Source organism: Grampus griseus, assembly GCF_964374135.1.
Source record: "Grampus griseus genome assembly, chromosome: 4".
NCBI lineage: Eukaryota > Metazoa > Chordata > Mammalia > Artiodactyla > Delphinidae > Grampus > Grampus griseus.
The window spans coordinates 28,940,718-28,955,775 of NC_138997.1; the positions used below are offsets into that span (position 1 = coordinate 28,940,718).

The 15,058-nt window shown below is 40.9% G+C and overlaps 1 protein-coding gene across 1 annotated transcript in view; it reads right to left on the bottom strand.

Annotated features, from left to right (window-relative positions):
• Positions 1-2,163: 2,163 nt before the first annotated feature.
• Positions 2,164-15,058, bottom strand: part of LRBA (LPS responsive beige-like anchor protein) — a 600,745-nt gene continuing 587,850 nt past the window's right edge. The window contains exons 42-45 of the mRNA XM_082652852.1: positions 14,425-14,526; positions 11,213-11,409; positions 7,900-8,051; positions 2,164-3,351 (exon numbers count right to left, since the gene is read on the bottom strand). Coding sequence (XP_082508978.1) covers positions 3,261-3,351; positions 7,900-8,051; positions 11,213-11,409; positions 14,425-14,526 — 542 coding nt within the window. The 3' untranslated portion in view covers positions 2,164-3,260. The remainder of the gene's footprint in view (positions 3,352-7,899; positions 8,052-11,212; positions 11,410-14,424; positions 14,527-15,058) is intronic.

Here is a 15,058-nt window from a genome sequence, read left to right on the forward strand (position 1 = left end):
TGGTGGGGCAGAAATAGCCAAGTGGAGGCACGGGCGTATTTGCGGCTACGCATGGTTTATGCAGACTTTCAGATTCACGTCCTCCTCCTCTCTGTGTTTGTGAACACGCTCTGGCCTCATGTGATGTCACGTGATGATGTGAGGCTGTGGGGCTGGGCTGGCTGCTCCTCCATCATCCAACGCTCGCCGGAAAGTGGCAAAGCTGCTCCGTCAAGCTCAGTGTGGGATCCTTCCAACTGTTTAAAGACATTTCTGCTTCCTGATGTGGAAGGAATCTGTCCCAGGGCTGCTGGGCTCTTCAGCAGTGATGGAGAGGGGGTGGGGCTGCTGCAGGAAGGAGAACCAAACCAGGTCAGAGCTCCTGAAATCGTGTCTGGTAAAAACGTATCAAAGATCCCTAGTGAAAATCTCTCCCGTGAAAGTCCTATCTTGGAGGATCTAAACTGTCATGTGCCATTTAAATTCAGTTATATTTGCAGAAAAAGGTGCAAAGCAGACGTGTGGTCTGGCTACGTCCAGATCCCCTGGCTGTCTGCCAACTTGACCCACGTGACCTCTGCCATCTCTCTCTGCCCCTCCGACAGCGAGGTGGGAGGACACACGGCCCCAGATGTGAGGTCAGGCCCCTGGCTGGGCTCTGCTCTCGGAGCTGAATGGGAGTGGGCAGCCTGGTGGTAAGCTACCGACCTCATGTGCTACACCCGGCTTCCGTGGGTCCCAGGCAGGGGACCGTCCCACATGCTGACAAGCAAAACTGAAGTGTGGGGTTATCTCAAGGCAGAATTGTTCCTTTTCATTGGATTCATTTATTGGAACATTTACTTGTGGCTGTTTGGTCCACTTTGGGAACAAACTTCTCCTGAGTGGACTGTCCACCAGTTCTCATCCGTGTGCCTCTCAGGTTTTCATGTTCTCTCTGCTCTAAGCCCTCATATGCTTTCTCCTAGAGCTCCAGTGGTATTTCTTAAATTAGAGCCTCACGGACTTGACTGATGATGTTTCCGTCAGAATCCACACCATCGGTGAGGGAAACCTTCCTTTCCCGAGGCAGTGCATTTTAACACTCTGCACTCTCGGCCGCACCACCTGCTGAATGTGCCGCCGTGGTTCCTGGCTGTTGTAGGTCATCCCGTTTCACCCCAAGCCACCTCAGTTTTGACTTTTTTCCCTAATCGGTTTATATTTATTTGAAGTAGTTTTTTTTAAAGGAGTGAAAATTGGATAAAGTAAGTGAATGTTGAGTAAACCCTAACATATACGGTACTAAACAGAGTCTACCCCTAAGAAGTCCTGTGTTGATGCCAGCGGGATTCGTTGTATGAGTAGATACAGTCAGCCCTCGGCAGCCGCAGGTTCTACGTCCATGGTTGGTGGAAGCCACGGATGTGGGGGGCTGGCTGTAGTTGTGTGTTGATGCCAGTTGTAAGGTATTAAGTTTCAGTGGATTTTCCACAGTTGTAAACAATAAAGGCGGTAGAGGCACCGATTTTCTTCTTGGGCTCCAAGAGGAAGCTGCTTCATGAACTTTGCTTCAGGCTTGCTGAAATAGGTAGTTGAAGTAGCATATGCCTGGCATATGACTTAGATATTCCTAATTTTCTTCTGCCACTTTCCCCAAAGTTCCCGAAGTGTGATATCACAGGTTAGTACCCGTGAGGATATTCATGTACCAGTAACTTGGGTATGTCTTTGACTCTAAGATGTACTTCCCCTCTCCCACGTTTTACCATCTATTGTTTTGTTAATGGGTTATAAAACAACAGTGGATTTTAGACAGAACAGTGTATAAAGTTCCTTTGGTCGTTTGTTTGTTAGATAAAGGTCTCTATGTTCTCATTTCCGTAATGCCCATTTTCCTGTTTTCATTCAAGAGAATTGCTCACCTATTGGTTATTGTTCAAAAACTATGACTGAACCAGGGTTTGACATTTTGCTTGCAATAACTATATTATCATCATTGTTTCAAAAGGAGGAGTGAAAAAGATTATTACCAACAAAACAAATACCATTTTAATTTTTCTGGCAAACAAACAACTGCGTTGTTCCATTCCTAAAATCTTTGCTTTTAGAGAAGAGCTGAATGTGTAGGAGAAAGGAGGCGACCCCTTTTAGGTAAGTAAGTTGCAAGAGTAATAGAGATGGAATGTCCGTTTCAATGCAGAGTTCACAACTTACAAAGAATTTATTTATGCAATACAGACCTTTTCTCAAATATTTTTCACAGAATTCCACACAGCAATCTGCTAGAAAACTAGAATTCTACAACACCAAAAATGACATTTTTGTAGTACAAATTGCTAATCAAAAGGAAGATGAAGATTGTTTAACAACAAACAGAAGGTAAACGAGGGTTGCTTCACACAGCACCCAGTAGCCTCTGTTCCTCGGCCCGGGGTTGGGGTGGGGAGGTGGGGGAGCCCTGACAGCGGCTCTGCCTCAGTGCGTGAGCACAGTCAGCCCTCGGGGAGTGAGCCCTGGTACTTGCATTTACTTTAAAAGAAAAACAGAGGTTGTGAGCCCAAGAGCATTTCCATCATCATTTCATTTGGGTGTGCTAAGAAGAGGACAGATCAGGAAAACATGGTAAATATTTCACACTTGCGATAACATTAGATCCTTTATGATAACCACACAATAAAATAAAATACCCTCCCCCGAACCATAATTTTCTAGGCCTAAAACATGCTCGAAGAATAATATTGATAGAAATAATTCACTGAGATGTTTTAAATTACATTTACTGTAATTTAAACATTGCTATTTAAATCCCAGAAATTTCAGTGCTGAAGAAGCACAGTTGTTTGTTTGGAAAAATACAGGACCCAAAGTACAGCGTAAATAAAATTCCCTCATCCCAGTATTATAACCCATTCCTTATTGTTAAAATCATACATTTCTCAAGATTACAGATAAACGGGAAGTGTTTTTCCATAATATAACTAGCATAAGTGGGTTTACTTGCTCCACTGTATACTTATTATTATTTCCATAATTGGTGAAAATAGACTTCTCATTATGACTAAAAATATAGATTTTTTTTTAAACTACAGAACCCAGCAGCCAGTTTTCTGCTTTGCTATTCCCCCAAAAAAGTCAAGCAAAGTCTACAAAAATAGCAATTAACTTTAAAAAATATTTTGCTTCTTAGAGCAAATTTAAGTTACATTCAGATGTGATTGCTGTTTCTAAGAGAAAGATGCTGAGGGCGCTTCCTGTGCCCAGGCTGGGGGGCAAGGCTGAAGCCCAGCTGTCACTATCAATCAGTAGCGGGTTTGGTATTCATGATGCCACCGGTTAAAGTCATTGTAGAACAGAACAATGCTTCCTGAGGCCATGCCAGAAATGATGCACCTGGGAGAAGCAGAGAGAGAAGGAGGGGTTTACAAACCTAGGCTTTGTTACTAAAGAAAGAACTGCCCTCCCCAAATCCACAAGGTAAATACAGAAGATGGCAGCCAGACCTACAATTTGTGAGATTTACGGTATGTTTTTTTGATGACTAAAATGCAGTCCTGAGTAAGCTCAGAGTCCCACCTCTGACACTCCACGTGGATCCAATTCACAGCTTGCCTTTATATTGAAAGTACAGCTAGTTTGTGCAAGATGAGTCACAAAAACCTGAACAGACTAGATAATTTCTAAGGCGGAGAGGCTGGGCAGGTAAACTTTTTATATTAGGTATTGGAAGCAAAATAAAGAATGATAATCTCAAAGTAATTGCTGGTGGAGGAAGCAGCATACAATCAAGTGACTGACAGAGGTATGTGACACATACAGAAGGAATGAAGAGTAAGAAATCAGAGTGCTGACCACCCTGCAGAAGAATATTCTGTGTCCCATAGTGTTAAGGGTAGAGGGGCTTTGTCCTCCCAACACAGCGACTCACTGCCATGATCACTATAGACAGGAGTTGCTGTTTGCGTCCCCTGTCCCTGAGCTGGTGGTGCAGGGAAAGAGATGAAGCAGTAAGACAGGCGGTTCAGAGGAGCCTCTCCAGGAGGCAGAAGCCTATTTACTATCTTAGACCTCTCTCTGTATGGTTTGGTTAGGAGAGTCCTTTGATGTCATACTTAGTATCCTTAGTAGTACCTCAAATCAAAATTAGGAACTAAAATGTGTCAGAACAAGAAAATCAGCTAAACACAGAAGAAGGCAGTAATGAGGATATGAGGGACAAAAAAGCACTGAGACATGTAGAAAGCAAACAGTAAAATGGCAAAAGCAAGTCTTTCCCTATCAGTAATTACTTTACGTGTAAGGTGATGAAACTCTCCAATCAAAAGGCAGAGAGACTGGCAAAATGAATTAAAAACATGATCAAACTATGTGCTGTCTACCAGAGACTCACTGTGATCTAAACAGGTTGAAAGTGAAAGGATGGAAAAAGATATTCCATGCAAATAATAATGAAAAGAAAGCTGAGGTGGCTATACTAATATCAGATAAAATAAGTTTTAAGTCAAAATGTTACAAGAGACAAGGACACTATATAGCAATGATAAAAGGGTCAATTCATCAAGAGTATATAGCAGTTACAAACCTATATGAACCAATCAGCACCCCCCCAAGATATATGGAACCAACGCTGACAGGATTGAAGAGAAAAACAAACAGTTCTGCAATAATGGTTGGAGACGTCAATACCCCACTTTCAATAATGGGTAGAACAACCAGAAAGAAGATATGGAAATGGAGGATCTGAACAATACTAAAAACCAACTGGATGTAACACATATATAAACATTCACCCAACAACAGCAGAATGCACATTTTTCTCAAATGCACACGGAACCTTCTCCAAGATAAACCATACATTAGGCCACAAGTCCTAATACACTTTAAAAAGATTGAAATCACACACAGTATTTTTTCTAATCACAACAGAATTAAACTAGACATCAATAACAGAAGGAAAACTGGAAAATTCATCAGTGTGTGGAAACTGACCAATGGGTCAAAGAAAAAAATCTCAGGGAAATTAGAAAATTCCAAGACAAATGAATACAAAACAACAAGCCAAAACTTACAGGATGCAGCAAAACCAGTGCTAAAAGGGAAATTCAGAGCTGTAAACACAGATACTTAAAATCTCAATCAGTAACCTAATTCTACACATTAAAGAACAAGAAAAAGCTGCAAACTAAACCCAAAGGTAACAGAAGGAATGAAACAATAAAGATTAGAATGGAAATAGGGGATAGAAAAACAGAAAAATCAACAAAGTCAAAAGTTGAGTCTCTGGGGCTTCCCTGGTGGCACAGTGGTTGGGAGTCCGCCTGCCGATGCAGGGGACGCAGGTTCGTGCCCCAGTCCGGGAAGATCCCACATGCCGCGGAGCGGCTGGGCCCGTGAGCCACTGGGCCTGCGCGTCCGGAGCCTGTGCTCCGCAACGGGAGAGGCCACAGTGGTGAGGCCCGCGTACAGCAAAAAGAAAAAAAAAAAGTTGCGTCTTTGAAAAGGGCAACAAAATTGACAAACTTTTAGTTAGACTAAAAAAAAGGACTCAAATTACTAAAATCATAAAGTGGAGACATTGCTACCAATTTTATAGAAATAAAAAGAGGATTATCAGAGAATACTAGGAACATCTGTATGCCAACAATTGGGATAACCTAGATGAAATGGAAAAATTCTTAGAAACACACATTATTCCAAAATTTCATCATGGAGAAACAAAATCTGAATAGACTTATAACGAGTAATGAGACTGAATCAGTAATCAAAAACCTCTCAATAAGAAAAGCCCTGGACCAGAGAGCTTCACTGGTGAATTCTGTCAAAGATTTAAAGAAGGATTAACACCAACTCAAATGCCTCTAAAAAACTACAGAGAACATTTCTTAAGTCGTTCAATGAGGCCAACACACCCTGACACCAAAGTGAAACAGACATTACAAGAAAATAAATCACAGACCATATCCCTATGCTTACTGATACAAAAATCTTTAACAAATAATAGCAAACCAAATTCAGTAGCATTTAAGAAGATTATATACACCATGACCAAGTGGGATTTATTCTTGGAATATAAGGATGGTTTAACATTCAAAAATCAATTGTAACATATCACATCAACAATTAACAACAACAAAAGAAACCCATATGAGAGAAGGCATTTGACTAAATTCATCATCCTTTCATGATAAAAACACTGAAACTATGAATAGACGGAAAGTACCTCAACACGATATAAAGGGCATTTATGAAAAATTCCCAGCTAACATCACATTCAATGGTGAATACTGAAAGCTCTCCCCCTCTTACTGGGAACAAGACGAGGATACCTGTTTTCACCACTTCTAGTCAATATAGTACGAAAAGTCCTAGCCAGGGCAGTTAGGCAAGGAAAAGAAATAAAAGGAATCTAAATTGGAAAGGAAGAAGTAAAATTACCTCTATTGCAAGTGACATGATCTTTATGTAGCAAATCCTAAAGATTCCACACACAAAAAAACTGTTAGAACTGATGAACTTATATTAGCAAAGTTGCAGGATACAAAATCAACAATACAAAAAATAAGTTGTGTTTCTACATACAAGCAGTGAACAATTCCATCACAGCAACAACAATGACAACAAAAAAATAAAATGCTCAAGGAATAAATTTAACCAAGGGGGCAAAAGGCCTGTATGTTGAAAACCAGAAAATATTGCTTAAAGAAATTAAAGACAACATAAATAAATGGAAAGATATCCTGTGTTCATGGATCGGAACACTTAATATTGTTAAGATGACAATATTAGCCAAAGCTGTCTACAGATTCAACCTAATTCTTAACAGAATCTCAATGTTTTTTGCAAAAATAGGAAAAAAAAAACATCTTAAAATTCACATGGAATCTCAAGGGAGCCTGAATAGCCAAAACAATCTCAAAAAAGAACAACAAAATTGGATGTCTCATACTTCCTGATTTCTAAACTTACTGTAAAGCTACAGTAATCAAAACAGTGTGGTACTGGCTTAGAGAGAGACATATAGACCAACAGAATAAAACAGACAATCCAGAAATAATCTCTCATATATAGGAACAGTCTTTTTCAACATACAGTGCTGAGAAAACTGATATCCACATGCAAAAGAATGAAGTTGGACCCTTATGACCATCATATATAAACAAACATTAATTCAAAATGGATCAAAAACTAAATATGAGTTAAAACTATAAAATTCTTAGGAGAAAATATAGAGGAAGCACTTCATGACACTGAATTTTGCAATGATTTCTTGGATATAACACCGAAAGCACAGGCAACAACAGAAAAAAATAAATGAGACTTCATCAAAATTAAAGGCTTTTGCACATCAAAGGACACTATGAGATGGAATGATGAAAAAGTTCTGGAAATGAATAGCGGTAATAGTTGTACAACAATGTGAATATACTTAATACTACTGAATTATGCACCCCAAAAAAAGGTTTAAATGGTAAATTTTATGTATATGTTATCACAGTAAAAGAAGTTAAGAACTAAAATGAAAGACTGTATATTAAAAAGAAATAAGATGCCAGGTAAAGATTATCTCCCTAAAATGGAGGTTTTAGTAAATAAGCCAGATTTCTCAATGGAATCATTATGGACAGACATACAGGCATTTCACATGAAATTTTGTTTAAGAAAAAAGGTACTTTAACATAAAAAGCTTTACAGCAATATAACTGGAGCCTCTGTTACTTAAATCCTGTCTATTCCTAGAGAATTCAGCCTTTGTCCAAGATTGGCAATGCCATCAAACAAAATCATGCTTTTTAAAAAGTACCTTGGAAACCCCAATATCCATCAGCTTTTTTGATTGCACAGGTGACCCTCACAGCCCAGCCCAGCCATCAGCCCAGTTACTACATACATTCCCTTGCCAGTTTTTAATGCCACCAGTATAGACCACTATTTCAGTGTTACCTCTGGTCGTAAGACAGTGCCATGGCCCGGATCCCGGCGTCGCAGCCTGGATAGGCGAAGAGCTGCTTGAGGTCAGACACCTGCCAGACCATGACCACACCGTTGTCTCCTCCGGTGAGCAGGTACTGCCCATCCCGGCTCAGCTGGATAGCCTGTGAGACACAGCAACAGTCAGTAGAGACACGGCTCTCGGAAAACTGGGGCCCTCACCGCATCTCTGATTAATTCGACGTGATTCCAGCCGGCTACTGGAGCCACAAAGAGACAGAGTGTGTATGTGTTCCTGAGGAGTTTTCAGGAAATCATGAGTCATAGAAGACTTTTGCTATTTTTCAAAAGTCAAATGGGCAAAGTTAGGCAATGCTGGAGTTTTTGAGTTTTTTTGTTTTTAATTTTTGCTTTTTAAGGATGAGGTGGCTGACTCTTCCAATTCTATGACTACTAGTTAAATGGTCCGTGTTGTGGACGGGGACCAGTACTGTAAAACGAAGCGCTTCCTGGCATCGCTCCATTGCACTGTGGTCATGCTAAGCCTGTTTTGTACTGAGGCTGGGCAGACAGTGCTAGCTGACCTCATATCCCTGATAAAACACTGCTGCCTGTGGGGCTCAGCCCCACAGGAGACCACCTACAGCTTGAGCACCTTCACTAGGCCTGCTGGAAGTTTACAGCAGGTGGGAAGACAACTTGGTAGGGAACCGTGACTCCCAGGGTGATTAAACCCAGTTTAAGCATTTTCTTCTTGCCCCAGGACTGACTGCTTCCTGCCAGTGCTGAACTCAAAGGACAGACACGTAATTTGCTCTTCAGTCCTGTCAAACCTACCAAAGGCAGGCCACTTTCTTTTTTTTTTTTATGACTTTTTACATTTTTTTCATGGTTGAAAAAAAGAATCAAAAGAATATTTCATGACACGTGAAAATTATATGAATTCCAAATTTCAGTGCTCATAAGTAAGCGTTATTGGAACAAAGGCACATCCATTCATTTCAGCTACTTTTTTTTTTTTTTTTTTTAAACAGAGAAAGTATGCCAGCTCCTGATATAAAAGGTCCCTCCTTACTTGAGGAGCAGATCCTACTGCCCCTTCCTCTCCTCCTGCCCCCTTCCCTCCAAACCTTCTTTTCCCGGTTTATTAACATACACATTTCCTTTCTTTAGCTGGGTGACATTGGGAGTTCTAAAAGTTATTGCAAATACCTGTAATCTTCTGTCCACCTGGATACAGTGAATGTGGGAATCCAGATTGTACTAGTAGGCCAGAAAGAAACTATCTACCTTCTGAAAAATATATTTATACTGTTCCGTACTCAGAGTTTTAGCATAGTTGCCTTAAGTCTTTACCCTTTGACAAAATTTTTTTTTTTAATTATAGAAATGTTTCATAGCCATTCAATTCACATTCAAGTAAATGCGAACTTTCAGAGGTCTCTTAAATACAGCTTATTCGCAAGAACACAAAAATACACGTAAGAAATCAAAACCTATGGGTGGAAGACACTTTCATTCAAGAAGCATTCTCTAAATTTTAACCAAATACCCATAGTAAGATTTTTCAATATAAGTGAAAACCAATATCCTTTTCCCCCATTCATTTCACAAACGTCAATCTCTAGGGGCTTATCTGGGAAATGAAATGAAGACTACAACAAATAATTATTTGCTACACTTATAAAATTCAGCTGATGAAAATCCATTAACCTTACGGTTGTGGTTCACTTGAGTTTTATACGTGAGGCTTTTTACTGGATAAGTGCTATATTAAAACATAAATTAAAACCATTAATCTTTAACTCTTTGTCCTAAAGAATCCCTACTCCTAGCTCTGTGTTGAAATAAATAAAACCTGGACTTTTAGGACTATACATGTATCAGCACCTAAAACATTTTATTAAACCAGGTGCCTGCCAAGGTTAAAAAATATTTTGTTGGCCTTTCTCATGAGGGACTTGTCAAATTTCCCTGAGAATAACAGCCAGGGTAGCATTTCCTGAGTAGCACCCTATCTCCCACCCAAACCAGCATTCACGTAGTTCTCAATTCTCATACGCCTCCTCCAGTCTCAATCCAGGTTGGGTTGAGACTAGAGATTTTCGGAGGGCCCTGGGGACGTGTGAATCTCAGCCCCTGGACTCCTGAGTGCTCGGACAACACCGTAGTTGCACCAGTTTCCAGGAGGTACCAGCAGGCCACAGCAGTCTGCTGGCGACAATCATATCCTAAGACACAGCTTCCCCAGGAAAACAAAATAAATGAGTTCCTATGGGTGAAATGGGGGGTGATCCTTTGTTTAGGATAACATAACTTTGCTGCTCTGTACAGGCTGCCCACTTAAATTTAAGTTATTCATTAAGACATCTAAACATTGCCTAGTTGATGTGCTCTGATATGTTAACCAAATGCCACTGCACAATCTGGCATCTAAATAAAAACAGGTGGGAGGCCTTGATTAGTGCAGAGGTTCCCCAGGCCACCTGCCTGCAGGGTTCTTGTTGCTCTTTCAAAGAAACTTCATTTCTGGTCTGAGCTAATGACTAATTTGTTTCCATGGTCTCCTTTCCTTATACAGGCTCAGACTGCAGGATGGAGGTGGAGATTTTTGTTCTGTGATGTCTCTTAGTCCCAGCCTGTGATTTCCTTCCACCCTTCCCAAGGCAGTTAGCTGTGGAAGTGTGGGTCTCTGGAGCCGGGCACGGGCAGTGCTCATTTTAGGCAAGCTCACTTTAATCACACAGTTGCCACTTACAAGTTAGTATGATAAAGTGCAGGCGTGCTGAGGAAAAGGCGATGGATTGTTTAAGCCTAAAATCCAGTGGGAAATACTACAGAGGGAAAAAAACAACGGCCATAGGGCAGAGAGGAAAAGCATGTGTGTACGAACAGTCTGCAGAAAGCCTCCGACTGCTGCCTTGAGGAACTTCCCAGAGCCTTTGGTACTAACTGAAGTACCACAGAAATTGTTTTAGCCAGCAAGGGATTTCAAATTACTTTACAGATTTATTAGTGTAGCTGACAAAATAATCGCAACTCAAAGTGACAGATTATCAACATTATTATCGTAAAGAAAAGAGGAAAGGAAAATCCTCTAACGTGTACTTGGTTTAAATGAAGGGAGGGAAAAATAAAAGCAGAGTGTGAGCATCTCTGTATGCAGCCTTCGTGGCAGAGGTGGTCAAAATGCACTGGAGAAACCTCACGGAATGGGAGAGAGAAGAAAGCCATTTACTAAATTGAGAACCCTCTCCCTCCTCACTCACCTTTACACTTTGAGGTAAAAACACAGAATGCTGAAAAGTCTGTAAGGTATACTTACCCTTATGTTATCATCTGTTTCCACGGTGGCCTGGAGTTTTCCATTCACACTGAATGTACAGAAGAAGCCATTTTCATAGAATATGACACAGTGACCCTCTCTGGAAGCCTGCATGAGTTTTGGTTTCAGGCAGTTTTCAGGACCCTCCAAAGTCCTTAACAAGTCTCCATTCATGGAATGTATGAGACATGGTCCTTCTGAGAAAACAGGAGAAACAAAAGCCAAAATGAAGTTTCTGAATAAGAACAGACAAATGTGACCTGAATCTTGAGCACCGTTGAAACAGGCTGCTAGTACCATATCACAGTTATAGAAAGCCTTAAAAAATTATATCTTAGATATCAGTTATTTTGTAAAATCTGCATGCCGGCTAAATCTCACCTTCCACTTGGGAAAGAAGGAAGCCGAGTCATGCATGTTCAAGTTCACTTCTCAAGAGACAGGAAGTTACTTTATGAAATTCATTATGCCAAGGGATGATAAGAGCTGGAGGAATTCAGAAAGGAACAGGACAAATTACAAATCCTAAAAGAGCTTCCAGGAAGGCTGGGCCTCAGTTAAACATCAGCTGCACACAGGGTCCCGATGGTAGCAGCATTGGGGCCTGTGTGGTGAGAACTCATTAAGGCAACTTCTGAAGGCCTAAAACATCTTCCCTCCCACTGCTTGCTACTTCGCGATGAGAGAAGGTGCCTGGTGGTCCACCTCCTCACACCCCAGCCCCCAGGGAAATTCATACAGAGATCCTTCTGCCACTTCTCCTTGGCAAACAAGTCTGCCCCCCTGCTGTCCCCGAAACCAAGCAGCTTGCATCCACCACTCCCCACTCTCCGGGCTGACCTCCAGGCTGAGATGCTTGAGGAGGATGGAGAAACTGCATCTTTACTGAGTGCCTGCTACATGAAAAGCAAAAGAGGAGCAGGTAACCAAAACTGCTTGTGTGATGAGTAAGTTCTCAGAAATGTCTGAGTCGGACAAATGGGGTAATTAGACTATATGCCCTACTCCTCTCCGGGCTAAATTTCTCGTGGCTACATGGAATCATCACGTGTTCCCCACATGACCATTAAAACGTGTCTCTCGTCTTTCTCTTGACCACTCAGGGAGTTGATAGGTTTTTAGTGTTCTCGACATAAATACATAAGGCAGTCTTTGCTCTGCACAGTTCCAGCATGCATGAATTTCAGTTGTCACTCTAAATGACCCCAGTCCCTAAATGCCGCAGTTCAGATTTCAGTTATCACAGGAACTGCATAAGGTACACACTTCATGGTCAGCTTGTCAGTCCACAAATCACTATAAATAACAGGTGTGCATCATGATGGGTGACCAACCCCATCACTTCTTTCGAAGTCTGTTAGTGAATGGTCACTGCACGTCGGTGACTCAGCTCATGCACAGACAGCAAACTCTGTAGTTGTGTTGCCTCCTTGTCTCCCAGGGATGGAACTGTATGACATTTTATAAAAATGGATAATCAAAAGAGGGTAGTGGCCAACAAAGATGGATCTGAAGTAAGGAAATGAGAAGTGACAAAGCTGAAAGTAAAACTGGAAGCCAACATAAACGGAGTTACAGAAGATAGAGCTGACCGTGGGAGTGCTGACATCGCTACAGATGCAGCCAGAGGAAGTGAGTGAAGGTGATCTTACTGACATAAGCCCTGTAAAACTTAGGAAAGTGCTGTTACACACATGAGGATGTCCCAGAAGTGACGTCAGCAAAAATCTCCACATTAAAGGAAACCTAGGAGATATTTCATGACATTGAAAGCACAGAAGATAAAATGTTGGAAGCTGATCCAAACTTAGGAAGGAGTTTGACAACTGGTCAAGGCACAGAGACGATTCTCACTCCTTATCTTAAGTTACACGGAGAGAAGGGGGCGAGCACTTTCCAAGTACTCTTGATGTATTTTTTCACAAAGAAATAAAAGACTGTCATTCGTAATGTCTCTAATGTTTTAAATTAGTGTACTAAATGTGAGTTTTACTATTTTTTTCATGTCCATACATATGTGTATGTATGCATATATGTATAAAAGTGAACAAGAGAATTTTTAATGTTTTGATAAAAATTTGTAAAGGCCATGGAACAATCATAAAATTTCCCATTATTTTTCATAATATTTCCCATTGAAATTATTGATTTTTAATATCTTTGCATGGTTTCATCTTGCATGGTCATTTTTATGGTGCTGTACCACCGTGCAAAGTGAGGACAGCCTGTAATATGATAGGTTCATTTTACATGTCCAATTTGGATCACGTACAATCCGGGAACTCATGTTAGCTCAGGATAAATGAAATCATTGGGTATAAGGGGAAAAAATCCAGTAGTTATAGAATTCTTGCTATCATTGTTACTATTTCATCGTTTTGACCAACTAAATTTGTAAACACCAACATTTGACTCATTAATAAGTCTCGTTAGCTATACAAAGTATCATAGTTCAAGACACAGATAAGGTGACTCAAAAACTCTACGCTTCTCCCTCAGATAAGCCTAGGAGATATGTGATTACAGTACTTTTTTGTGTTCAGAGCTCAGTTCAGGGCAGAGAGACAGAGAGATGAATAGACTATTACAGCTGAATAAGCAATGAACTGGAAACAGCTCTGCTCCTGGTCAGATCCTGATTTGTTGTGTGCGCTCTTAGAAAGCTTGCTGAATATCTTTGGCCTAAATTTGTGACGATGCTATGGGATAGACCTCCAGGCCAACCAGCTGAAGAATCTTTCCACCCCATTCTCAATGCCATCCTGGCCCCTGCCTAGTTCAGAGATTTGGAAAGTAAAACGGACTGGGTCAGGAGTTTCCGTTCAGGTGTGAGGTGGAACCCAGCCCAGTCAGAGTCCAGAAGGATAAACAAATACACTAAGACTGTCCTTGTTCTCGCCTCACTCTTCAGAGCAATGCTGTGAAACAGGACTTCAGTGCAGTGATGGAAGTGTTCCCTTTCTGGGCCGTCCAGTACGGTAGCCACTAGTCGTAGGTGCATACTGAGCCCCTGCAATGTGGCTAGTGCCACCAGGGAACTGAATTTTAACTTTTATTTCGTTTCAGTTAATGTGAACAGTCCCATGGAGCTAACAGTCACTGTCACAGATAGCACAGCTTTAGAGAAAAAGGCACCAAATTCACCTCTGGTAATTTGTTATTAGAAGACACCAAAAAAATGCATCCATTTTTTGAAGGCCCCACAGATTTACCTTTAGAACCGCTTAACACGAGGCCGAGCTCAGCGCAGACGGCAGCACAAGTGATCTCAGAGTCATGGCCTGTCAAGATGGCCCGAGGAGTGGTGGTCTCACCTTAAGGAAAAAAAGATTAAACGAACAAATCAATTCAAGTTCGTGCAGGGGATGACCTCCCTCGACTCAGATTAAATCATCATATCATTTGTTCCTGCCTCCCATAATGCTTAAACCTTTAATTTATAGTTTGGGAATTTGTCCCCAAATCCTATTTTAGGAGTAGATACAAACTATCTGCTATAGTTTGAGGAACACATGTTGCTGAATTTCTAAGCCTTACATGATTATCAAGCAACGATAGTTTAAAACAGGACAAAAATAAGACAAAATCTGTATTATAAACTGCCTCAGATTGTCTTTCCCAAGCTTATGTGTCATCCTAATATAAAATCTTAGAGTATATTTCTCCATGGTTCATTCAAAGAACAGAGGGGGAGTAAAACTATTAATATTAAATTAATTCTGATAGTGACTGAACACTAGGGGAGGAGGGTGAAGGTGGGACAGAAAAGGACTATTCAAATAATGGAAGATGTTTCCAAACGTCGTCACAGGTAGAAGACGTCATCCTGTACCTCAGTCCCAAACT